This window comes from Electrophorus electricus, chromosome 5 (assembly GCF_013358815.1).
Source record: "Electrophorus electricus isolate fEleEle1 chromosome 5, fEleEle1.pri, whole genome shotgun sequence".
Lineage (NCBI taxonomy): Eukaryota > Metazoa > Chordata > Actinopteri > Gymnotiformes > Gymnotidae > Electrophorus > Electrophorus electricus.
Genome location: NC_049539.1, coordinates 248622 through 275000, shown reverse-complemented (window position 1 = coordinate 275000; position 26379 = coordinate 248622). Strand labels below are relative to the sequence as shown.

At 46.2% G+C, this 26379-nt stretch overlaps 1 protein-coding gene and 1 long non-coding RNA gene across 2 annotated transcripts in view; both read left to right on the top strand.

The window, feature by feature from the left end:
* The window catches only part of c5h8orf34 (chromosome 5 C8orf34 homolog), a 62204-nt gene extending 39715 nt beyond the window's left edge, over nucleotides 1–22489 (top strand). The window contains exons 8-13 of the mRNA XM_035526417.1: nucleotides 6531–6666; nucleotides 11613–11698; nucleotides 12111–12175; nucleotides 16578–16707; nucleotides 19878–20233; nucleotides 22433–22489. Of these exons, the coding sequence (XP_035382310.1) occupies nucleotides 6531–6666; nucleotides 11613–11698; nucleotides 12111–12175; nucleotides 16578–16707; nucleotides 19878–20233; nucleotides 22433–22489 (830 nt within the window). The remainder of the gene's footprint in view (nucleotides 1–6530; nucleotides 6667–11612; nucleotides 11699–12110; nucleotides 12176–16577; nucleotides 16708–19877; nucleotides 20234–22432) is intronic.
* A 2078-nt stretch (nucleotides 22490–24567) lies between these two features.
* LOC118241489 lies at nucleotides 24568–25865 on the top strand. The gene is made up of 2 exons (XR_004776125.1): nucleotides 24568–24617; nucleotides 25088–25865. It is a non-coding gene; the product is annotated as an uncharacterized LOC118241489 (long non-coding RNA).
* Nucleotides 25866–26379: the final 514 nt, after the last annotated feature.

Sequence of the window (26379 nt, the reverse complement as noted above, 5' to 3'; positions counted from 1 at the left end):
ATGGCTCTTGGAGGAAACCAGCAAGTAGCGAGTTGCAGTAGTCTAGCTTTGAGATCACAAGAGACTGCACAAGCACCTGGGTAGCTTCCTGCGAAAGAAAGGGTCGAATACTTCGTATGTTACAAAGGAAGAATCTGCAAGACCGGGTTAGATTAGAAACATGAGTTGAGAATGACAACTGGTTGTCCAAAGTTACGCCCAGGCTACGGGCAGCTTCGGATGGTGATACCAGGGAGTTCTCAAAGGAAACAGTGAGGTCATGGTAAGGGTTGGGAGTACCTGGGATGAACAGAAGCTCAGTTTTACTGGGGTTGAGCTTCAAGTGGTGGGCTGTCATCCATGACGCAATGTCAGTCAATCATGCCAAGATACGTCTGGAGACCTGCGTGTCAGAGGGTGGAAAAGAAAGAAATAGAGTGTCATCAGCATAGCAGTGGTAGGAGAAAAGCCTGGAGAGAACAGAGAGAAGAATGTTGTGGTTCACTGTGTCAAAAGCTGCTAAAAGGTCTAGAAGAATCAAAACAGATGACTGTTTGGCAGCTTTAGCGGCATGAAGATTCTCAGTCACCGCTATGAGGGCTGTTTCTGTAGAATGTGCCGGTTTGTAGCCAGACTGATTGGGATCATGCAGCTGGTTCTGGTGAGAAAAAGACAATTGATTATAAAGTGATACCGGTCTGTAGTTGGTAACGCTGGAGCTGTCAAGTGTGGCCTTCTTGAGGATTGGTACCACCCTGGCGGTTTTGAATGCAGTAGGCACGTATCCAGAAGATAAGGAGTTGTTGTTGATGACAGAGATGAAAGGAAACAGATCTCTTGCGATTGTCTGGAACAGAGCAGAAGGAATTGGATCCAGCGGACATGTAGTCGGATTGCTGGAACTCAGGAGTTGAAGAATTGCATCTGAGGAGAGAGGAGAAAAAGAAGTCAGAGTTGGATGTTGGGGAATGTTGGTTGGAGGGGTGAGAACAAAGGAAAAGGACTGGAGGATTGCTGCAACCTCCTCAAAGAAGGTGATGAAATCCTCCGGAGTAAGAGATGAGGAAGGAGGGGGAGGATTAAGGAGAGAAGAAAAAATAGTGAAGAGCTTGCATGGATCAGATGATGATGATTCGAATTTCTCTCTGTAGTAGGATGACTTTGCAGATGTTACTTCCACTGAGAACTTGGAAAGGAGAGACTTGTATGAACTAAGGTCTGAATCTACGCGGGATTTCCTTCACCACCTCTCTGCAGTCCTTAGTTCTCTCCTGTGGCAGTGAAGTGTTTCTGTTAGCCAGGGAGCAGGTGGGGAGGACTGAGAGTGTAGAAATGAAAGAAATGAAAGTATTTGTAACTGTATCCAAAGAGAGAGAAGATGGAGAGTCAGGGTGAGGAAGGGTGGACCAAATAGTAGAAGTAAAAGAAGAGGGAGTTATGGAGTGGAGATTGCGACAGAAGAAGGAGGAACATGTTGGAGAGGACTGGATGGAAAGAGAAGGAAGGGAGAGAGAGAAGGATAGACAGTGATGGTCCGAGAGATGGAGGAGGGTGACTGCGATGTCCGATGTTGTGGTGGTACGGGTGAAGATCAGGTCCAGAACATTGCCCGCTTTGTGAGTCAGAGGAGAGTGGTTGAGGGTAAGGTCGAATTCTGTCAACAGCAGAAGAATGCAGGAGGAATGCAGCCTGTCTGATGGAAGGTTGAAGTCTCCAAGGAGAATGAGTGAATTTCCTTCAATGGGGAATTGACTCAGAAGGATGTTGAGCTCATCAATGAAGTGATCTAGGGAACCTGGAGGGCGGTAGATGACAATGATAAGAAGTTTGGTGGGGAAAGACACTGTAATGGCATGAAATTCAAAAGAGGAGATGGAAAGTGTAGAGAAGGAAAGTGGAGTGAAACGCCACTCAGAAGACATTAGTAAACCTGTGCCACCACCCCTGCCGAGACGCCTCAGAGAATGGGTAAATGAAAAGGCAGAGGACAGGGCAGCCGGAGTCGCCGAGTTCTCAGGGGTGATCCATGTTTCTGTCAGAGCCAGGAAGTGTAGGAAGTGGAGGGATGGTAATGCTGAGATGAAGTCAGCCTTCTGGACCGCAGACTGGCAGTTCCAGTTCCAGAGGTAGTGATACATGAATGAAGTGTGAATATTCCTTAACCTTTATTTTACTTTCCTCTCTTCTCAGTCCACCTTTGTGTGGGACGGCGTGTGTGGGACGGCGTGTGTGGGACGGCGTGTGTGGGACGGCGTGTGTGGGACGGCGTGTGAGGGACGGCGTGTGAGGGACGGCATGTGAGGGACGGCGTGTGTGGGTTACCGAGAGCTGAGCTCGTGCATTTGAGTAATCCTGAGAACAGGATTGACCGGTCTGACAGATTTCTGTTCCTCTGCTCTGGAAGTGATTGCTCCATGAGACGGGAGTGTGGCAGCTTTTTGAATGATTGACTTGATAAATGCAAGTATGCAGAAATAAAATGAGCCCTGATAAATGCCTGGATTTGGGACATGAAAATGATCAAGTCTGTTCCCAAACGGGGTTTGGGGTTATTTGGGGGATTAGTGGGGTTTGGGGTTGGTGGATAGCGGGTGAAGGAGTTTCATATTCTATCAGCAGCCACACTTTTCCAGGTCTGGTTGGAGCTTTGCTTCCTGGCGTATGAGAAAAGTAGAAAGTCTATGCTGCACACAGCAGCATGAGTGTCTGTCTACTTTCTTCACTGCCTTTATTAGTCTTTTGTTAGTACATCTAAACCTCTTTGGATTATAATATGCACAAACACACACGCTCTTAACATGTAGCCTGGGGCCTGACTTTAATGGGCCTCTCTGCCTTGAGGAACTGTGATCCTTCTGGACAGATGTTACGAACGTTTGTTCTGATAGTAAACTGACAGGGAATATGAACCATCAGAGTTTCGTGTGTGTGTGTGTGTGTGTGTGTGTGTGTGTGTGTGTGTGTGTGTGTGTGTGTGTGTGTGCATGCGCGTGCACGCACATGTGCAATCACCTTAACTGGATCTCTCTTTATAGGGTAGACTCTGCAGATATCACAGAGGCTCAGAATCAGGTCAGAGCTTGATACCAGTGGCAAGCTGTATTAGGATCAGGGTATATAAGGGTCAGAGTATATTAGGGTCAGGGTCCAGGTATAAGGGTTAGGGTCAGGGTCAAGGTATTTTAGGGTTAGGCTCTATTAATGTGTGTTTTTAGCTGAAACATAGAGAACATTCTTCACACATCAACTGACTGACGAGGATAAACATTTACTACAACGTAGTTTCTTTTCAAAAATGTAACACAATTCTCTTCATGAAATGTGCTGTTACAGAACACAAACTTACACTGATAACAGAATGAAGATCTCTGACCATAATAGTACAATTACTGTACTATTGATGACGATGTCAGAGTCTTAGAGAGTTTTACCTGGAGAGATGATGTCAGAGATTTCTTACTTGGCCATAATCATATTTCACTCTTTCTTCAGTACTATAAACTCACTGAAACCTCCCTAGTGTCTTAGCTGACACTGAAAACTCCACCAGGGGGTGGTATTGTGAGTGATCATAATCTGATTTTGTTCTAGCAAATTACATTTCCCACTAAAACAAAGTTAAAAATTAAAAGGTATACAAAGTTTTTGGAGAGCAGTGTATCTGCTGAAGGAGTATAAACGCTGTATTCCTGAGGGACCTTCGTGTGTTTATCCGTGTGACGGTGTGTGTTCTCCCTACCAGTCAAACCCATGTGTTTACAGACCAGCTGGAGCTACAGCAGAGCTTGTTTGCTGTGGTCTTGCTGTATATGCCATGAACTACTACAGACTGCTGGGTCGTCTCACTCTCGGACTTGAGACGTCCCCGCAGTCTGATGTCTCATTCTCAGTCTTTAGTCCTTCCTTCATGGTTGCTTGCGTTTGATTCCAGTTGTGCTTTTCCACCCACATTCTACAGGATTGAGCTGTTGGACAGAGAACCATTGGACAGAGAGGCTCAAATATGAGCTGTAATTACGGCACCAGGCCCAGTGCTGATTTTATTACAAACAAAACCAAATTTTTCCTCCCAGTTTCTATCAGGGTGGTGAATGAGTGTGTGATGGTTGCTCACCACAGCATGTAAGCCCTCGCCTTCCCCTAATAGAAGACACTTGCAGAGTGTAAGCAGAGAGTAAGCAGAGAGTGCATGCGACCCCTGTGGGTGCCGTGCTGTACTGGGCACAGTGTATTCTGTGTACAGTGCTGTCTCATCTTCTGGCCCGGCACACTGCCACCCAGGTCCACACAGTCTGACTTTGCTAATTATTATCACGTATTATCACTTTTGTGCAGCAGTGTTGCAGTGAGGTTGTCTGCAGTGTGCAGAAATGGTCCCTCAAAAAAAAACAAAAAAACCCCCAGCCTTTTAGGTCTAGATTGTGTGCTTTGAGCATCTGTGGGTGCTCTGGGTGTTTTGATCATTTACTATGTTCATGCCATCAAAAACGTGCATGACATTTGGTCAAAGTAATGGAGGCCAGCGTTCACCCCCACGTAGGACGTACAGTCGAGAGCGGAGACATCCAGCACATATCCAGTTTGCCCCGCAGCAGGGTGTGTTGGGAGCTGGGAGGCGTGTCCGTCCTGTGGCAGGTGCTGATGTTTCTCGCTCTGACGTTGACCACAGCGCAGCGTACAGGTCTGTCTCACTGCCCCACATTCGTTAAGCAGCATGGAAAGTTTTCCATGGCCTGCAGTCAGACGCCCTTGGCTGGCTCTGGTTTTGGGGCCAGTGTGAGTGATTATAGACTGGAATCCTTCTCACCACTCCAGGCGTTGTGTTAGGACAACATCTCTGGAATAGTTTCCACCTCTACCCCATCAGATGGAGTGCAGCCAGTGACCCCACAGCCATGACCGACTCACGCTAAACACATGCACACGCATCACAAATTTATACAGGCCTGCAGAGAGTTAGCTGAGCAAGCTGCACCTGGACCTGATGACAGGGTCATGCTCTGGTTCTGGGTTTGTTCTTGGTTTGTTCGCTGATGACTGATCACACAGGACGCTGCCTACACTCTTTTGCCCGTGTTTGCCTGATCGTTTCACGCATATTGAATATGAGTATGATATGAAGATAAGATTTAACTGTATGTATACATGCTCAGTACTTAAAGGCATCTCTGTTTAGCTCAAGTGAAGTCTGAGCACGTAAATTCTCTTCACTTCCTGAGCTGCTCCGTTCCTGCTTCTCACGCGTGTGTAACATCTGGCTAAAACCACCTCCTGAAGTCAAATACATGTAAACAAAAACAGCTCTTATGTAACCGTTTCCTTCCGTTGCTGCCTTTGTTGGCCAAAGTGCTGGATAACTCCACAGCGTTCGCCTCAGAGTGCAGAGTGCTGGTGTGAGAGGTTATGTGGTGAGGTTAGAGCTTCTGTCATGGCGTAACATCAGCAGAGAGATGAGGAGTTGTGCAGAGCACTGAGTCCTGAAGTCTTGAAGTCCTGAGTTAGGACAAAGGGGTGTTTGTTTGTTTTTACAGGCTTTTTGGTATTCCTTTTGTGTTAGCCTAGCTTTGGAAAGGCATTTTGGAGGATCTGGAGGAGATGTTTTTTTGAGCATTTCCTGTGGCTGTGCTGCAGTCTGCTCTGGTCAGAACCTGTCCCTTTGTTATTCAGCTGTTAAAGGATTTGATTTGACATAAAAGCGACAGATGACCAGTGAGTGATGACCGATGACCGGAGTGATGGGTGAGTGATGAGTGAGTTATGCTGAACTGTCATGCTTTTCTAGGCAGGGGTCTGCCATTGTCCTGTGTTGGTGCACTTTGTTTGTTTCTGCGTTCCCCGTGTGATCTCCAGGTGTGTGCTGTGGGCAGCGTGTTGTCTCTTCTCCCATGTTAACTCTTCCTGACTGTGCCGACATCTCCATAATCATGTTGGTCTAATCATCAACTCACTGCTGATTGGAGGTGGAGAGAAGGCGTGTGTGTGTGTGTGTGTGTGTGTGTGTGTGTGTGTGTGTGTGTGTGTGTGTGTGTTAGATGATGTGTAAGGTCAAGATGTATGCTGACTTGTCTCATCCCTTCCTCTTCACACTGCATCGCGAAACACACACACACACACGTGTATATACCACACATGCACACACCACATGCGCGCACGCTCACTACACACACACACACACACACACACACACACACACACACACACACACACACACAGACTCTCGAGCTCTCTTATTCACAGTATTCTCCAACAGGCCGCTAACGATTATGGACCTTCTGGTTAATTTCTCTGTGAGTAGAACTTGTCTGGTTGATTTAACTGATTCAGCATCAGTCATAACTGTGCACTGCATCTCATAAACATTATCAGACAGCTAGTAAAACTGTCAGCAAGTCAGTGTTTCCTTTCTTTTGCATAACTGACTTATGTTTCATTTTCTGTCTCCTGTGATTGTATGTCATGACCTTTAGACTCTGCCAAAGCAGTCTTTGGATTGTGGATTTGGATGGATTGTGACCCATCTTGGTGTCTGTCTGTCTGTGTGCACTCCTCAGAGGATCTGGATGATCTGCGCATGGAAGGGGTCACTGGCCTGGTGCCGTCTGGCAGTAAGTTCAGCCAAGGTCGTAGCTCTTACTCCTCTGAACCCCAGGCCAAAGTCACCCTCAACATCTGCTCGAGGTGTGCAAGGTAAATATTTACCCACAGACCAACTGTCCTGCTCACCCAAACCAGCCCCTACCTCTGACTCCTGGAGCCATCTGTCTGTGTGTCTGTGTGTACTGTGAAGAGCTGCCATCACACTCCATAGCTACCCTGCAGTACTAAACGCTGATACACACAGGAGTCCAGCACTATCTTCCTGGACTGCGAGGTAAAGACGTGTCCACCCGTAACTCGGAGCAGCTGCAGACAAGCGCTGGTTTGTGGCAGTGCGTTCCAGACCTGCTCCTACGCAGCTGAGCAGCACAAGTGCTGATGGAGGTGCCATTATGGCTCAAGCTTGTCCCAGCATGCTTCCTGTACTGTGACCCTGACCCCAGGCTGCCTGCCACCGACCCTGCTGATAGGGTGAGCGGGAGATAAGGTGCATGGGCCTAGACTCCCCAAGCCTGGAATCCTACCCACAACACCACCCAGTATACCTCCCACAACTCCACCCGCAACCCCACCCGCTACTCCATCCACAACACTATCTGTAACACTACAACTCCACCCACAATTCCTCTTTTGTGATCTGGCAATGCCCCTGGCAGCTACAGTGGTTATTTGGCGACCCTCTCCATGCTCAGTAACGTCTGAGGCAGGGGCTGAGATGTACAGGAGTGTTGAAACTTAAAGCAGAGAGAACAGTACAGTGAAGATTCACACACACGTGGCTTTTTTACAGGGTTATTTACACATTTATTAACGGGTTTACCTAGTGCATCTCCTAGTGCCTGCATTCCTCCCTCTCTCTCTCTCATACATAGACACACACACTACACACACACAGTATGTTACTGATCACTTTAATAAGTCTTGTTTGTTTCTGTTGACCAATAAAAGTGAGAACACTCGTGTTAGGCCTGTAGTGGTATGATATTTGAATGTCAGTGCATGCACTGGTGAAGTTGGGTGTGTTCTCTTGCGTGAATGTGTTGAAGAGAATCCTTGATCTTATATGGAGTACAAATATGAACATAAGATGGTGTCAGAAATCTTGGATCCATCTTCTTTGTCCACAGCAGTTACCAATATCAAACGGTGTTTTCCCTGCGTTTAGGTAGGTAAGAGGTTTTTCAGTGCTGTGTAGTGTTAGTGTGGCTGGCATGGCTACTGTGAATTAGAACAGACAGCAAACACCAAGGGAAATAGTTTTTAGAGGAACCCTGATGGATTCCTTTTCTTTCAGTCCACCAGTCAGTTTAAATTTGAATCATTTTGGCAGTTGGCCCAGTTCGATCTGGTAGTTCAAGAGATTCCACGTTGTAGGAGAGACGTGATGCGTATCAGGTAAATGTCCTAATGTCCTAGTGGATGATAAAACTGATGTGATATTGAACACATTATTATTGTCAGCAGATGACAGAATGACATCAAAGTTCAAGCCTTTCGTGTGCAAACGTAACATCATCTATGAATTTAACAAACAGTGTCACGAGCCTAGAGACTGAAGGGGTTTATAACTGCAGATCACAAACCAGCGGAGCACCGCCAACATGTGGCTGTAGGTATAAGGGATCATGTGTAGTCAGAGAAGTTACAGCTAGATTCAGAACTGACTCTCTGCAAAGCGATCAGTGCAAAGATAGCAGGAAGTTACATGACAGACCTTCACAGATGCAAAACAAACAAACAAACAAACATGGATGCACTGAGTGCTGGGAGTGAATCCCATCATGTGACAGGAAATCCCAATCATGAAAGAGCACTTTGTGTCTGTAAGACTGCAAAGAGAATGACTGAAATACGTAAAAACGAGGCAACTGATAGAATAGAGACATTGTGTTTGGGAGAAATGACTTGGAGTGGCAGAAGACTGTTACTGTGAACAGCAAACAGACTGCAGTCACTCCTGTACTCTGAGAGGCCATCTGTGTTGAGCAGTGGCAGGGTCTTTAGTGTTACTTTGAACTGCCCCTTCAGCACAGATCACGTGGACAGGACAGTAACGCACCCTGTGTTTGGGGTACCTGGGTTGGTCTCTCCATTGCTTGGGCTACCAGCTATAAGAGAGCTATGTTTACTTAGCCTAATGAAGGCAGTAGTTCTAGTGGAGCCAAACTTCCCAAATTCTTTAGTGGAGTAAAGAGAAGTAGAATGCAAAATTAAGCTTGGAACTGAACAGAAAGGAAGAATTAGGCATCATTGCACCCATGGAAGAGACCACAGAGTGGGTCTTGAGGATGGTTGTTGTACCAAAGCCAAATGACAAACTATGCATTTGTGTAGACGTAACACATTTAAATTAAAATATGTACAGAGACCCATTCTCCCAGCAGTGGATGAAACTGGAATGTCAAGACCTGTTTGCTAGGAATGCTGATATCCTGGCATTTGGAGTGACACACGAGGAACACAATGTCTGACTTCATAAAGTGTAACAGGGGCATCAGCAATGAGATCTGACACTGAATGATAAATGTCAGTTTGCGCAAGTGCAATTCCTGAGCCGGACAGGACAGCCTGACCCAAACAAGAGAAAAGCCATCCCGGAAATGCCAGCACGCAATGGTCTTTCCGATGTCAAGTGATTTATAGGCATGTTTCTTCCGTAACATTGCTGAAGTGATTGATCCATTCAGAGAAGTCGAACAGCTGATAATGATTGTACCTGGGGAACAATGATTGGATGTCTTCAGGAACAAGCATTTGAACGATCACCCTCTACTGGTCTTGCACAGAACTGCCCACAGAGACAAGAGTGTCTGCAGATCCATGGAGTACTGTCTCAGCTCCAACCCTCAGCAGAAGTCCCACCAGTAGCCACCAGTAGCCTGTATATCACAGTGCAATGGCAGATATGGAACAGAGGATGGTGCAGGTTGAGACGGTGGTGCCTGCAGTGACTTGGGACTGTGAACAATTGCCAACTTTCCTCACAGGGTTGGACTTTGTGGACTGAGGCAGTGCTAACTCAGTGGTTAAGGTACTTAACTCATAATCAGAAGATTGAGCAAGACCCTTAATCCTCAATTGCTTAAGTTGAACTCAGTCATAATTGTAAGTTGCTTTGGATAAAAGCATCAGCTAAATGCCATAAAATGTAAATGTAAAATGAACTGTTTCGATCAGAAGCCATTGATTTGTCTTTTAAGTTCAAGAGTCCTCTATGATGTACTTCCACTAATATTACAATTCACACTAAGGCTTTTGTGCTTCTCCTACAAAACTGTATATGTCCCTCGTAAAAATGTAATGATGGCTGGTGCTGTTTCAAGGGCCCCAATCCAAAAATCTCAGACAAAAAACTGATGGGGCAGAATGGGGTAAGAATTCATGTCAATCAGATTGTGCATCAACTACCAGTCACTGATGGACAGCTTGCTCAAATAAAAAAGCTTAAGAAGAAGATGAAGTTTGTAAACTATTATTGTCTCTCATAAACATTGGGGTGACTAAGGCTAAAGTCTTCCCAGCAGCAAAAGGTCCTGGCAACAAAGTGTGATCTACTGAGGGTGGACATCTTTCTCATGAACAGCAAGAGACCTGGGATTCCGGCTACCATGCAGATGGAAATGCTGGAGGAAATACAGCAGAGCTGCCAGGCCATTGCCAAGGGCTCAGCAACAGCAAGAGTGGCAGAATGGTGGCCAGACTGTGTAAGCCATAGTGTAGGTTGTTAGAGTCACAGCGCACCTGAGCTCTGCTGACCCATATCCTAACCTTCCCGCCCATGGCATCAGTTCCATTCCACTGGAACAAGGGTACTTATTTAATAATGACAGATTATTATTCTCAATAAACTGAAGTGACCTCACTTACCAGTACCTCTGCTACAGCTGGGATACTGAAACTGAAAGTCATCTTAGGTTGTTGTGGAGACTTTTTTGTCTTGGACAATGGATCAGTTTTCCGTGGCTGAGTTTGGGGACTTGTTAAAGTTTATAGTTGTGTGCATGTGAGCAGTAGTTCCTGTTATTCTGAAGTAATTGGGAGACAGTGTGGGCTGTGATGAGAAGGAAAGCCATGATAAGGAAAAATAAGGATCTGCACAAAGGCCTCATGGCAGTCAGGGTTCGTGCTTTGGCTCATGGGGTATCTCCGGCACAACTGTTGATTGGGACTCGACTTCCTGTTAGACTCGACTTCCTGTTAGCCCAGCCACCCTCAGACCTCAGGACTGTTGAGAGGAAAGACAAACAGCTAAAGGGAAAGCAGACAGTTAGCCTTGATAAGGAACACAGCTCACTGCCAAAGTACTGCTGGTGGAACCTTACAAGGTAGAAACTTCAACAGGTAGCATCAAAGACACAACTTCCACTAGAAATTAATTCTGTCTGTGTCGGCATGTCCATCAGAGGACCAACAAATCAGAATTGGTCAGGTGATCAAGCTCTCTACAAGACTGAACTCAGTGTTATATAGCATAGTATAGTGTTGTATAGCAGTTATATAGAGTTAAATTGTAGAACACAGCGCTAACGCTAACCCTCCTTTCAATGTCTCATTGATAACAACTCATGACATCCTGAGTCTTCTTCAGTCTTCCAGACGTCTGAGACATTGTTTCCTAGACAGATTCATAATCCAGGAGCATGTCAGCGAGGGGATGCAGCAACTGGGCTGCAGGGCTGAGGAGAATGTCACCCAGCAATTTCTGAAGACCTATCACCTCCTCAGTGCTCCCACGTGTTCCTGTCTTTTCATTCTCAATGGAAACTCCATTCCCAGCATTTAGATGGCTGATAAGACCTGCAGGCATCTGACCTGCGTCCCAACACCTCTTATGAACAGAGACGCACTGTCTCTACAGATATTGTGAAGAAAACTGAGTTACTGTGTTTGCTCAGTCTTGTCATTCTCTCTTGGAAAGTGAGGCGTTATATTATTGTCACCTTCATCTTTGCCACGCAAAAGGGCCATGGGGACAAACAGACGTTCTCTTCAGTCTAGTCAGGTTGTTTTGTTTTTTTTTGTTTTTTTTTTTACAGGCTTCAGGGGAATAGTCTGGCGTTGACATGTGCCGAGGAGGAACCAGCACCCCCTGCTGTCGAACAAGCACTACCGCAGGTGGCAAGTGAGTCCAGACATTGTCTCCAGCCCTTCCTTTTTATGACCTCCTTCTACATATCAGGAAGGAGTGTGTTAAACTGATCAAATGCTACATGAGGAGGCCTAGTGAAAGTGGACAGGCACTCAGTAATATGGTTTTGTGTGACAGCCGCTTGGTGTCATTGAAGAGACACTTTAGCCCAAAGGGTCATTAGCTCGATCTGTTCTGGGTTGAAGTTTCTGGTGGTGTTGCTTTCAGGCAGCTTCATACCACCAAATCTCCTCAGAGATCTACAAAGAAGTGCGTGATAACCGAGTGGCAGAGCTGGAACACCTGAATAGAGACCAGAGACCGTGTGTGTGTGCCTGCGCGCGTGTTGATATGAATGCGTGGCTGGTATAAGACCTGTTGTGTCTGTGTTTGGGTTCTGGAACAGGTCCGTTGCCGGGGGTGACAGCAACTATGAACGCAGTGGAGCCAGAACTCCAGAGTAGCTCTCAGGTATCTGCCATGGTCACACCCCCACCCCCACTCCTGCATATCACCTTTCTGCCTTTGTTCACGTCTCGTCCATCTCCTCATTGTGCACGCTGTCAGAGAGACCGTTCAAACCACTTGTATCACTCTTTCACACAGAGGTGGCCTGCCCTGGAGAGGCTGTAGCTCTCTCTCTATTCTGGGCCTGTCACGCTAGGGGATAGGTTTCCTCTCTGAACAATGCACAAGGCCCCGCTGGTGTGAGATCTGGGTTTGTGAGTCCGGAACCTTACGAGTGAGTAATGGGTCCGCACGCTGCCGGGTTTGCTGGCACTGGCAGGGGCCGTGGTTTCTGCCTCTCACTGCAAACATCGTTCTGTGAGAACATGAAGGGTGTTTGGTTACATGTGTATACGACATAATGAAGTCAACACGGAGGTAACCAGCGGCTACACTGATGCTCACCTGCTCAGTCGCAGCTATGAACACTAGATGAGCGTCAGCTCAACTCTCCCAGGGACGTTTACAGTGGGAGAAACAAACCACACATGCACATGGACATGTAAGCACACACATGCACATACATGCTGAGGTGTGTGTGTGTGTGTGTGTGTGTGTGTGTGTGTGTGTGTGTGTGTGTGTGTGTGTGTGAGATGGGAGGTTGCCGTGCACACCACGTTCCTGACGCTGACACTACTCTCCCCTCGTAATCTGCGCTTGTTTTCTATAGCGCCACCAGGGCTCAGGCCTTGTTCTAATTACAGCAGGCTGCTGGTGGAAATGCTATCAGTGTTTCTTCACTGGTGTTGTGTGCTGAGCAGATGGAGGAGGCTCTAGACTTGCTGGAAGCTCCAAGGGCACCAGGCCTCGTCTCATCCCAACAACGAGCACACGCAGTGGGGATACATACCGCACCCGCCCCCTCCTTCAGGGAGACTGGAATCTAAACCCCCAGGGAAAGAATATCATACCGTAAACAATACCATTCAGTGATGTTTAAACTTACACAGAGCTAGACACACACACACACACACACACAGACACGCTCACAGGTCTCCTTTCCCACTCACACAGACAGGCTGTCTTTACTTTGGCATGTGAGATGTGAACAGGTGTAAGACCAGGCTGAGGAGTGCTGAGGTCAACCAGTGCCAGGATGACCAGACTCCATCTGGGCAGATGAGGGGATCGTCTCCGCTTACCTACTGATGCTCATAAAATGCTCGCGTGTTGGTTTCTGTAGAACTGATTATATTCAGCACTATTTGGAGATGAATGCAGTTTGTCTTTCTTAATAACTTAAGTGCCTCACGAGGGTTATTAACTGCATATTAACTGTCCCACAACTCCTGCGTGAGTCCTCAGAGGAGAGACACAGCTGAGTTGCACCTGCAGACCTGCAGTTCTGACTAGCAGATTCCCATCATTAGTCGGTCACACCCTTCGCGTTGCCACTGAGATGAGAGCACAGAGCTGCATGCTAACATCTCATTTGTCTGGTCCTGTGAAAGCCTGCCTCCCCTACACAGCTGTTCAACCTTCTCACCTTCTGACCTTCTGTGGAACACAGACTGCTACCGATTCAGTGGGCCGCGCTGCTTGGCTGTCCCGACCCTCGGAAGTTCCGCTGTCTCAAGGATGACGTGTTTGGCGTTTAATTGGGCTGCTGGTGTGTTTCTGTGTGAGTCCAGCGGCACGTGTGGATTTTGACGGATTCACGAGATGATGCTGAACACCTTGGACTTTTCTCCTGCATGGCTGTATTATTGTAACACCAGCCTGTCTTCAGCCAAACACCCACATCCATAAAGAAAAGCTGGACTGACTCTTCTGCAGCGGAAGATCCGTAATCCAGTCAGGCCCAGACCCCACACTCGACCCCACACGTTCACTTAGGCCTCCTTCTCTCTCAAAAGCTGGAACTCAGCACAAGCTCAGCGAAACGTGTCTGGATGACCACGGATGTCTGTGTGCCAAAGTGTGTCAGGCTAAAGAGGACATCGTTACCTCTTTAGTCTGCTGATCCTGTTGTCCTGACCCACTGTACTGCGTCCCTCCCTCATGGTTTTTAAAGCTCTGGGGCAGGAGGATGTGGATTTGTTGGTGTGAGCTGTGGTTCCAGAAGAGGTCTTTTTTTGCTTTTCTCTGATTGGCTATACAATATTATAACCCTTTTCAAAGCAAATCTTTTGATCAAGCAACTAACAAAATGCCTTTTGCATTAAATATTTAACTATTACATAAAGACCATGACGTGTTTGTAATGAACAACAAAGTTCAAAGGCCACCACAAAAAAACTATTACTTTCTCCCTCCCTCTCTCATTCTGTCTGGCTCTCCCTCCATCTTTTCCCTTCCCTTGTCCCTTCTTTGTCCATTCATTTGTCTCCCTCCCTCTTTTTCTATCCTTCTCTTTCACTCCTCTCTCTCTCTCTCTCTCTCTCTCTCTCTCTCTCTCTCTCTCTCTCTCGCTCAGTTCAATGCTTTATTGGCATGAACAGGGGAAATGAATATTAATAGAACAAAAGAACACACACAAATATGCGTACACACACACACACACACATACACAGATACATTTAGTCATCAAAATGGATTTCATTAGTGGAGAAATTCCATCCATGTTTGGAGATGGCCAGCAGCTTTGTGGTGACCTCACCATGGTAGTGGAGATATCTCCAGGTCCTGCGCGCATTTGACATTTCTCACTTGTAAAGGAGAAGCAGCTTTGTGTTTGACTGGTGAACAGTACATGCCAATTTTTCTGAGCTCCAGGAGGGCAACTGGAACTTTGTTTTGCATGTGAAGTGCTTGGAGTCCACATTTACTACAGTGTCTCTGGAAACCACAGTCGTGGAAACTATAGTGAACACTAATGAACTGACGCAGGATTTCCAAACATTGTGTCACACAGCAAGTATTTGACTAAAGAATGCATGGGGTATAAACAGAGCACTAACAGGACAGAAACAAAAGAGCAGAAACAGACACACACACACACATGTGGGAGAGAATCCACGTGAGGAGCCATAGGGGAGGTCATTGGGTTTGGAGTTAGGGGGGTTGGTGCAAGGTTGGCCCCCCCGAGGGGAGGAGACGAGACCTCGTGGTGAAACGCAGGTAGAATTCCGAAACTAGGAACACGAATCTTGAATCTTTGGTATGCAACGTGGGAATGGCGGAAGTTCCCAAAGAGTGGGGGGGGCTTAAACAGGGAGCAGTAATGAGGAGAGCAGTCGTCAGGTGTGTGATTAGTACTCCGGCGAACCGGATCGGAGATGTCAGTGGGAAACGTTAGGCGTGGCAGTGCATGGATTAGCATGCTTGCTGGAGTTCATAACCCAGCCACACACATGACAGCATCACAAACGGTGTGAGGTGTACGGTGTTTGTGCTCAGGACTGAATCAGTTCAGCTCTGTAGATCAGATCTGTTTGTTTGTTACTGTAAAGGCAGACACACACTACCACATGCCAGAAGGCTGAAGAGAAGTGAAGGACAGGGAGGGACGGACGTTTATGTAGATAGTTTGGTGGTGATGGTTTGTGTGTGTGTGTGTGTGTAAGAGAGCATGTTCAAGCACACACACACAGATGCATGTCCCCACTGTAGGTCGTGTGTAGAGTTCTAGGCTTGGCAGCCCCTGCTGTGCGTTATTGGCCTCATATATCAGACCGCGTGAGTGACGCTGTGATTCCAGACTTTCTGGTGGTTAGATGAGGTGCCTGAAGGCGAGTGTGTGCGGTGTGAGCACAGTATGCGCTGTGAGCATGCCGCCTGAATGTGTTTGTCATTAGACGTCGTAATGTGTCAGCGACGTGTCTGCATGCTCGCCTGCCCCGAGGCGCCGCTTTGTGTGACATCATCCCAGCGAGACGCGCTGCTCTCTAATGCCCCCTACCCCAAGCAGGAGAGAACACGTTAAATAGACGTTGTCTGTGGTCGCAGGAGCTGAAAAAAGGGTGGAAGGACTGCAGAGTCCCTCACAGCATGCTGGAGGTTGGAGAGCACTGTCAGTGTGGTTGGATCTTCAGAAATCTCTTCTCCTGAAGCAGCCCTTGGCTTTCTCTTGTTGTCCTGGTGATGCAGCTCAGTTCTTGCAGTTATTTTGGCCAAAGAATATGGAATAAGACGCTGTGTGTTTCAAAAGTGTGCATATGTTGAAACACCCGTACAGATTGGCTCAGCCACTCCTGACATTCTACGTGAGATCCAGGAACTCTTTCATCTTGGAGCTCTGTGGTCTTCAGAGTTTCTCTTATGACCATTTAAAATAATAAGTGGTGCTCATTAGAACAGATGGAACAGCTTTCTGTTCTTTCATTTTCTTTTTCTCCATTTATGTATGTGTGCGTCTGTGTGTGTGTGTGTGTGTGTGTGTGTGTGTGTGTGTGTGTGTGTGTGTGTGTGTGTGTGTACGTACCAGCGTTTTCCTGCCAGGGGGTCAGACCTGAAGCCAGTAAGAGGCTCAAGCCCCCAGACGCGGAGACGTGGTCTACAGCTAGAAGACCTGCTCTTCTCAAAAGAACTGGAGAACATGGGCAAGCACCTTGCTGGTGGGTATTACACACACACACACACACACACACACACAGTCACATCAGAGAGAAAGTCTTCACTAGCCCCTCATGTGCCTTTGAACATAGTGACAAAAACCTCTGATTGGCTAATTAAACCAGTGATTGGCTAATGAAACCTCTGATTGGCTAAAAAAAAAAAAAAAAAAAAAAAAAAAGTCTAAATTAAAAAAAAGAAAGTCTGGGAAACTCTAGTTTAAACACCCCAAGGCTGGCTGAAACGTGCGAGTAGCATGAAGGAACTCTCTCGCTGGAGGTTACCGGGTTGAGTCATGTGACATTTTGGAGACGCTGTGTTGGGGGTGCAGGAGCAACACATTGGCTGCATTAAGAAGCTGATGCAGACTATCCCCACTGCATTGTGGGTAGACTACCCACTAGCCAATCAGATGGCAATCATTTTCCGGCTTTTTTTGCCCAATTTGAGCGGGTGAGAAACTGAATGAACAACTTAATTTGGCCTTTCATGTTTTATTAGCTGTTAACGTTGTCCATGTTGGACGCCGGAGTTTTGCTTTCATCTTGCCTCTTAGCCCCGGTGTGTGGCAAGTCTCCAGACTAATTAGACCTGTAATGAGGGAGGATTATATAACGCCTTCTAACACACACACACACACACACGTTTATTCTTTAAAGTGTAATAGCAGAGGGACCCGTTTACCCTACGGGGACTAATGACGTGGGCAGAGTACTCTCTCCTTCTCTCTCCTTATCTGACTTCTCTCTGAGTGTCTCTCTGTGGTCTCATTAATGAGGGTGTTGTCTCTTTCATTGCTCGAGGAGTCTGTATGTGTTCTCTAGTCACCCAGAACGAAGCGTCCTGCTTATTGCTTCTTCTTTTTGATCAGTCTGTTTATAAAAGTTTAGATCTGCACAGCTTACCCTCATTTTGCTCTGAAGTTGTTTGTTTAGTTCTACTTCGAGGACTCTTTGCTGTGTTTGCAGACACATTTGTGAAGTGAGCCGTGTCAGTCATATTTCCACCAATGTAGTCAGTACAAAACAGTTATTATTGTTTTGACTAATGATCTGAATAATAATGATTCCCTCCATTACCCACTAAATTAGACATGATGGTGTAATCGGTCCAGTGATGTGGGTGTTTTCCCTTCCAGCTGGTCCATTCTGTCATCCTTCAGCAAACGTATTCATTCATTCATTCAAAGCTCACGTCTTGCTACAACAGTGCAAAGATCAGGGGCGTGGCTACACCTCAGGGGCGTGGCTACACCTCAGGGGTGTGGTTACACTGCAAGGCATGGCTAGAGGTGGGCCCTGTTTCCAGGTGGGCAAATGTTTCCATGGTAACCCCCCAGTGATGTATTGCATCCCAGGTTTCTCTAGCACTGTGGTCTCAGTAAGACCTGCCACTGCACAGCCACACACAGACACACACACCCACATATACAGACATATACACACACAGGGTACCGGTAACCCCATCAATATGGTGAACGCAGCCAGCAGAGTTTTTTCTGCGTCCCAGGTGAGTTACTCAAATGCATTAACCATGAATTCCAGGGAAGAGACAGAGGTCCAGGGAAAGATCTACATTCTAGATGACATCTGGGGTCTTCACCAGTAAACAGTGATGTGAGAGGACTGTAGGTGTTCCGTGTCTTTCCCAGGCATTACCCAAAGATATTATCCACTGAAGACTGCTACTTTTGTGTGTGTGTGTGTACTGCAGTTCTTAAAGTCCAAGTGTTTGGTAAATGGCAGGAGGTAAGTATCCTATTTATCCTGTTTACTCACCTAGATGAGATGTTGCCATTTCTTCACACACACACAAAAACACATACACACACCCCACACAGGAACACATACACAGACAGACACACACAAGCATGAGCCTGTGAGATGTGTAAGCACAGAAAACTCCAACACCACCTGACACAAGCTTGCAGTGACCCCTGACTTCTCTAAGTTCTTCAGAATGGGGTCAGTGACCCCTGACATCTCCAGGTTCCGCAGAAAGGGGTCAGTGATACTAATTTCTTCAGAATGTCAGAAATGAAACACCATTCTCTCTACAGTATGTTCCGTCTGGCTACAGAGTGTTTTGGTTCACACATTTAGACATGTTTAAGGTTGTTGGGTGTTTTCTTGTTAAGAGAAACAAGACCTCCCCTCTCCCAAGCAGATTTGAGGATCATCTTATAGCTTGTAGCTTAGCTTTCCTTTTGATTAAACATTAAACAGCAGTCTAGTAGCCATACCATGTTCCTGAGACAGGACTCTCGCAATCAGAAATACATACATGAGATATTTGAGCCTGGAAATATCATGCAGTTTTGTTCTGAAGGCAGAATTGTTTGCTAGCAGTGAGGAAGTGAAGGGTTATGGAACACATGTCACAAGGGAGTGACTCCGAGACAAGTGTGCGGTCCTCAGATGCACTACACGTGACTCATATATTTCAGAATAGAGTATTTGCACGAATGAAAACCAAAAACAGATCTTCCAGTCCTGTAAAAAAAAGAAAAATACAGTGAGAGTAGCCCAGATGTTTGTCCTGAAGACTAGTAACAGAGAGATGGTACAAACACAAACAACCCAACAAAACAAACAAATCGCCTTCCAGAGTTGCAGTGTGCTGCTACACACACACACATACACACACACACATTAAGGAAGCAACCTCTCATACAATGTACACACCCAGTAAATACTTCAGCCCCCTGGAACAAGCCCTCAGGAACAAGCGTGAGGAAGTGATCGTCTCGGAAGGCTGGAATATCCCTGGGCCGGCACGGTTCCGGATGGATCCGCTGTAGGGTTCCTGTGATCACTACCCACTCAGTATGGGCAGATGGCAGGACAACCTCAGCATTCAGACAGCTGTTGGTTTTTAACATCATTCTTCCTTACTGTGTTGAGTCTGTTCTAAAACCCAAAGAGGTGTCCTGCTCCTGGTCTTGCTCCTGGTCTCCAGTGGACCTTCATCAATGTTTTTCTATTTTCGCTCTTCTAACACACCGGTAACAGTGTCCCTCAGTCCAACCCCTGATGATCTGCGTCAGACGTATTGAGACAGAGCACAAGTCCTCAGCTCCCGCACAAGCTACCGCTGGTGGCTGAGGGTTGTGCTCCGCTGCTGACCTCTGTGACCTCTGTGACCTCTTTGCCCTCTCTGTGTATGTCTGCAGAGGTGGAGAAGGACCTGGCCAAGCTGACAGAGCAGGGGAAGCTGAGCTGGAGTCCCAGCAGCCCGCACAGCAACTCCCTGCCCCAATCCCCCAGCAAGGCGTCTGGCCTGCATGGCACCAAGCATTCGCCTCTGCTCACGGGCCGGGCTCAGTCTCCCAGCAACCCCAGCAGGCCCTTGACCCCCAACAGCCTTATGATGCGGTCCCTGCCCACCAGTAGCCATGGCAACACACGTGTCTACGGACGGTCTCGGAGCAGACCTGTAACGCCCACGGGGCAAATCACACGACCTCTGTTAACCCCGCCTGGGCTCAGCACCATGGACAACTTCAGTCTACGCAGCGCACTGTCAGAGGTGATCCTGTCTCACACACACACACACACACACACACATATATATAAATACACATACATTTACATGCATACACTTATACACACGTGCATACACATGCATGCCCACGCACACACACACACACACACACACACACACACACACACACACACACACACCCTCATATATACACACACGCATACATTCACACACACACACACACACACACCACACACACACACACACACACACACACACATATATATATATATATATATATATATATATATATATATATATATATATATATATATATATATTATATATATATATATATACACACACACACACACATATACACACACATGCGCACACACGCATACACATATGTATGTACACACACGCACATATACACACATGCTTACACACACAAACGTATACACACACACATTTACACACACACACGTGATATAATCACACACACGTATATACACACCCACACACAGATACATTTACACGCATACACACACACACACATATATACACACACATATATACATACACACACATTTACACGCATACACTTATACACGTGTGTGTGTATGTATGTATGTACACACATGCACACGCATGCACACATATGCACGCACACACACACCTGCTTAAATTGTACACACACTGCATTGGTTTATACTACTCAGTGCTACACTGAGGTGCGCGCCCACACACACACACAGCTGCAGGAGAGAGCAGGACTGTCTCTGTTTCAGGTAAACAGGACATTCCTGCTTTGTTATCCATGTTTGTGGATCTCAGTCAGGAGCTATAACTCAGGAGATGCCAACAATACATGAGACTCTCAGGAGCAAAGCAAACATATTATCAGATATGTTAAAACACAGTCTGATATATGCAGGGTGATGTATACAGTCTGATATATACAAATAAGACAGGCTGTCTGGAGAATGGTGGAACGTTGCCTCTGAAAACGTCTTAAACTACAGGTCACTGATTTGAAAATCACCCTAAACACTGTGTCTGTGAAAGTGTGCACCTGCCTGTAGTCTGATTCCAGAACAGGAGAATGTCCACAGGACTCGGGGGGGGGGGGGGGGGGGGTCACTTGGGGCTGTTGGAGCAATCGCTGTGTTTGGGGAAACAAAGTTTTGTTTTTGTACTGTTTTACTGTCAGTTCTTTTCTTCTTTTTCTTCTTCTTTACACTCCACCTTGCAACACTGCTGTCAAACTCCAAGTGCAGGAACTGTTCATCTCTAGGTGTAATTCTACTGTTCATCTCTAGGTGTAATTCTACTGTCCGTCTCTAGGTGTAATTCTACTGTTCATCTCTAGGTGCAATTCTACTCTGTCCGTCTCTAGGTGCAATTCTACTCTGTTTGTCTCTAGGTGTAATTCTAGGCTGGACCACACATTTCACCTTTGAAGTGCACTTAATGCAGAGAGAACAAAATAAAAAAATCTGCAGAAATAGCATGTCAGGAGTCTTTGGTTTGTAGTTCATTGAGGGTGGAGATTGGTGCAGTACCGTGCTGCGCTGATGGAGGGTGCTCCACCTGTAGTGGGCATGCAGTAGCTCTGTGTTTGGTTTGTTTGTGAGTGTTGTGTTGCTAACTATGGGTGAATATTCACAGGCTTTAACGCACAGACCTGACACCACAGAATTAAGATATTATGAACATATGTTTTAGGCAGTAGATGTGTCTTTCTGTGTATGTGTGTGTCTGTTTGTTCCGTGTGAGTGGCATGTATGTTTGTGTTTAAGATGTGTGGTGATGTGTTTAGGAATCTACATGAACAACTTACACTGCTGTGAACATGTAACCTTCCAAAGGTGTCTATGCAAAAAAGAAAAACTGTGACTTAAACTTCTGCATTTATAGAAGTACAGAATATGGAATAAGAGTCTCAAAGAGTATCCTCAAACACTGGAATAAGAGTCTCAAAAGTATCCTCAAACACTGGAATAAGAGTCTCAAAGAGTATCCTCAAACACTGAATAAGAGTCTCAAAGAGTATCCTCAAACACTGGAATAAGAGTCTCAAAGAGTACCTCAAACACTGGAATAAGAGTCTCAAAGAGTATCCTCAAACACTGGAATAAGAGTCTCAAAGAGTTATCCTTAAACACTGGAATAAGAGTCTCAAAGAGTATCCTCAAACACTGTGCACTTTGTGTGGGGTGTGTCTGTGGTTGTATTGGGCAGGATGAGTTTCTACCGGCAGCTGCAGGCATCCGTACGACAGCCCTGGCGGGTCCCTAGTGACACACACATTGACTGTTTTCGATTCTCCAGATCAGGATAAATGTGAGTTCACCACAGATCACCTGAGATCTGCCATTTCTGCTGTAGTGTTTAGTCAAACAAACAGGATCAGGTCATCTCTCTCTCTCTCTCTTTCTCTCTCTCCCCTTCTTTCTCCATCTCTCTCCTCCATCTCTCTCTCTCTGTCTGATTACTGAATGTGTGGTTTATCTCAGGTATTTTCTCACACTCCTGTATGGTTTGTGAGGTCGAGGCTCAGGGAGACGTATTAATAACAACGTTTGAATGCTCTTCCCTCTAAAATAACAGATCACGTTTGAGAGGTGCTGAAGGATGGCTGCTTCTGCACAGCGTAGTTTTTAAAACCTTGTGTGTGTGTGGTGTGTGTGTGTGTGTGTGTGTGTGTGTGTGTGTGTGTGTGTGTAGTGCGCGCGTGCATGCAGCACACACAGCTTTCATTGGGCTGATATTGGGCTGTGAACTGTTTCTTAGGTTTCAAGTCCAAACAGACACTGTGAAAGATGAAGTGTGCTCCAAGCTGGCACAGGGAGTCTATTTCTGTCCAATCACAGTTCGTCATCACTAATAAATCCTATGTGTGCATCTCCCTGTGCGTCTCCTGGTCTGTCACACCACCCTCAGCACAGCGTCGTTCTCCAGAACACTGGAGTCCAATAGTCCACATTATGAGGATTTTAAATCACAGTGCTGGCCTGACACACACACTCCTCCACACTTTCCTTATGCACGCATTTTTCTTGGGTTGGGGATTTTGTTGCTGTGTTCAATTATCCCTGTGTGTGTTTACTAAGAAATATATAGAAATATAACATACAAAATACTACCTGAATGTTGCATATAGATGGAGAGAGAAAGAGAGAGAAAAGTAGAGAAACGCCGCGCATGACCATGTCAGTCTCCATGAGACCACAGGTGTGCAGACCAGTGGGGGTTGATGAGGTCAAGACCAGCGTTTGTCCTACATGTGTCTCTGCCTGTGTGTTTGGACAGTCAGCTGTGTGTTAATCTGTATATAAATGACACTGGGATTAATAATACATGCAGTAATTAGAGCCAGAGGTGAGTGTTTCCCTAGAGCATCTCCTCATCTCCACGTAACTGGATCTTCACCTAAACAGGGAATATCCTCCAATTAAATTCAAGCATTTGACCAGCTATGCAGATTAATTTATCTGCTACCCAATCAGAAATCGTGATACAATGGAACAGTACTTAGAGGTCAGGGGGCAAAACTCTCCAATCAATCAATTCGAAAAACAAACAAAAACAAAAACAAGCGTGCTTGTCTTCGCTACGCCGTGGACAGCCAGGGCTGTGAGGCACGGGGAGACTATCAGCCGTGGCACTGCCAGCCTGGAGCCTAGCATCAGGAACTCTCAGCTTGGCAGAAGGGCATCTACACGTTAGCTTACTGGGTCAGGGTTTGAGCCCAAGGTCTGTCTTCATAACCACTTCCTGTTACTCTGGAGACTTCCTCAGTGGGAGGAACCACTAATCCTGTGAAATAGGGATGACGCCTCATCCCCTCTCCTCCCAGAGCTGTGACCTCAGTGGAGGGAAGCGTTTCCAAACCCAGCTAGGGAGCGTGGGAGTCCTCAGACAGCTGGTTGAGTTAGACACTCTGGTTATGTTTACAGGCTCATGGAGTTGTGGTATTTTTATGTATAAAATCACAAAACAAGTCAACATCAGATGCACTTTATAGACATTTATTTTTCTCTATAAAAGTAAGTGTGGTTGCTTTGTGTCTCCACGGAGATGATAAACGCACTCTCTGCTGTAGTCCCTGAGTTTGTCAGCTGGCTGTTCTGTGATAACAGGAAAATAAAAAGTAAAGATTCAACGCCTGGGAGGCCAGTGAAAATCAGCACTAAGGAGGTTTGACATACGGGGTTTCATTGTTTAATGATTAGTGATTCATTGCTAGTGATAGATTGCTAATGATAAGTGATGATCCTCTGCTTCTTAGGTAAAAGGCGAACACACAGAATGGAAACTGTGATCAAGCACTAACACAAGATGTTAATTCAAAATCTGTGTGTGTGTCTGTGTGTAGGTAATCCAACTGGAAGGAGGGACACCAGTAAAAGGTCTGTGTTTTCAGGTGAGCGTTTCTACAAGTGTGTGTCATGAAAACTGATCAGCCTGTGTAGCACAGAGAGTCCAGGGGAACATTACTGAGGTGTGTTAGTGGGATGGACACACATACACACACGCATGCACACGCATACACTCGCGTGCGCTCTCTCACACATACACACACGCATGCACATGCATACACTCACGCGCACTCTCTCACACATACACGAACGCATGCACACGCTCACGCTCTCTCACACATGCACGCACGCACACGCATAAACTCGCACTCTCTTTCTCTCTCTCTCTCTCTCACACACATGCACGCACACATACATTTCCACACACACACAAATCATTTTTCTACTTTCATGTTTATCTTTGACATGTTTGAATACTGAAGTGTTCATAATTACCACAGTAATTATTCTCATTAGTGGTTGAGTGTGTGTGAAGTCTCCAAACAACTGATGTTTTTCTTTATGCCTCCTGTAGGCCTATAAGGACAACAGCTGCAAACATGGACCCACTCCAACACTTATGCAATCCTACAGGGCATTTGATCGTTGTGAATAAGCCACAGACTCATATTTTTCTACTCGTATTACAAAAATAGATTGTGTACTTTTTTTTCCACAGAGGTTAATATTTCTTAGAACCTGGTACATTTATATGCTAATATAGAAATACTTGAAATTATAGAGCTCATCGTTGAGAATGACCTGTGCTTGTGGCTTGTTTTTAGCATGTTTCCTAGAGTTTAGCAGAGAGAAACGGCCATGCATTCACGGACACAGTATGGATATGACTATGTGCCAAATGACTGGACATAGAAAAACAACAAAAACAAAGATATTTTGATAATATTAGTTAAGGAAATGACTGCCTTATCGGGCATTAAATAGATCTATGAAATTCACAGGTCGTTATAGATCTCGGAGAAGCTGTATTTCTTGTGGTGTTCCACACCACAACTCTCCTGTTACCTACAGCTCGATTACCTACCCAGGTCCAGTCCTGCTGGTCTGACACCCTGAAGAGTTTGGCTCCACCCCTAATCTCACACACCTGCTTCCAAGGTGCTAATGAAGGACTTGGCTAACTGGATCAGTTCTGTTGGAACAGACTTGGAACCAAACTGTGCAGGGTAGATCTCCAGGACCAAACACCGCTGACCTACACCATGTATAGAACTTGTAAAGCTGTGAGATGTTTGATTTCTGTGCCTGCTAGATCTTACTGTGTGATGCAGATTAAACTCATTCATACAGGACTGTGTGTTGTTGCCTTTCCTACACGTATATTCCTACATGTACACACACTAACACACCTTCCTCCTCCTCCTCCTCGTACTGAGGTAAAGCAGGCCTCTTTTAGGTAGCAGAAGTTACACTCTAATCCGCTGTACAGTTGCTGGGCTGATGATTTGTTTAATGCACCATTGGAGGGTCTGAAATTTATAAGCACGAAACTTTTATTCCTAGACTAGAAATCCTGTGGAATAGAGTTCATTCCCTGGACAGATGTGATTCCCTGGACTGTACTGCTGTTGTGCTGCTGCTCCATGGTGACACGTTCATTCTGACAATTCCCACAGAGGTCTGGTAGTCTTACCCCTCTTTCAGGCAGTTAGTCTCCAACCATCTGACAGATGCTGTTTTCAGAGCTGACGCTGTTGAGAACTCGCCAGCCTTTGCTCCTGTGGTTTGTGCCGAAGTTCTTTGTGTTGCGGTGAAGATGGCTGAGCTGAAGGCCACCAAGTTCTCCCAACACACCCTTCTGCATCA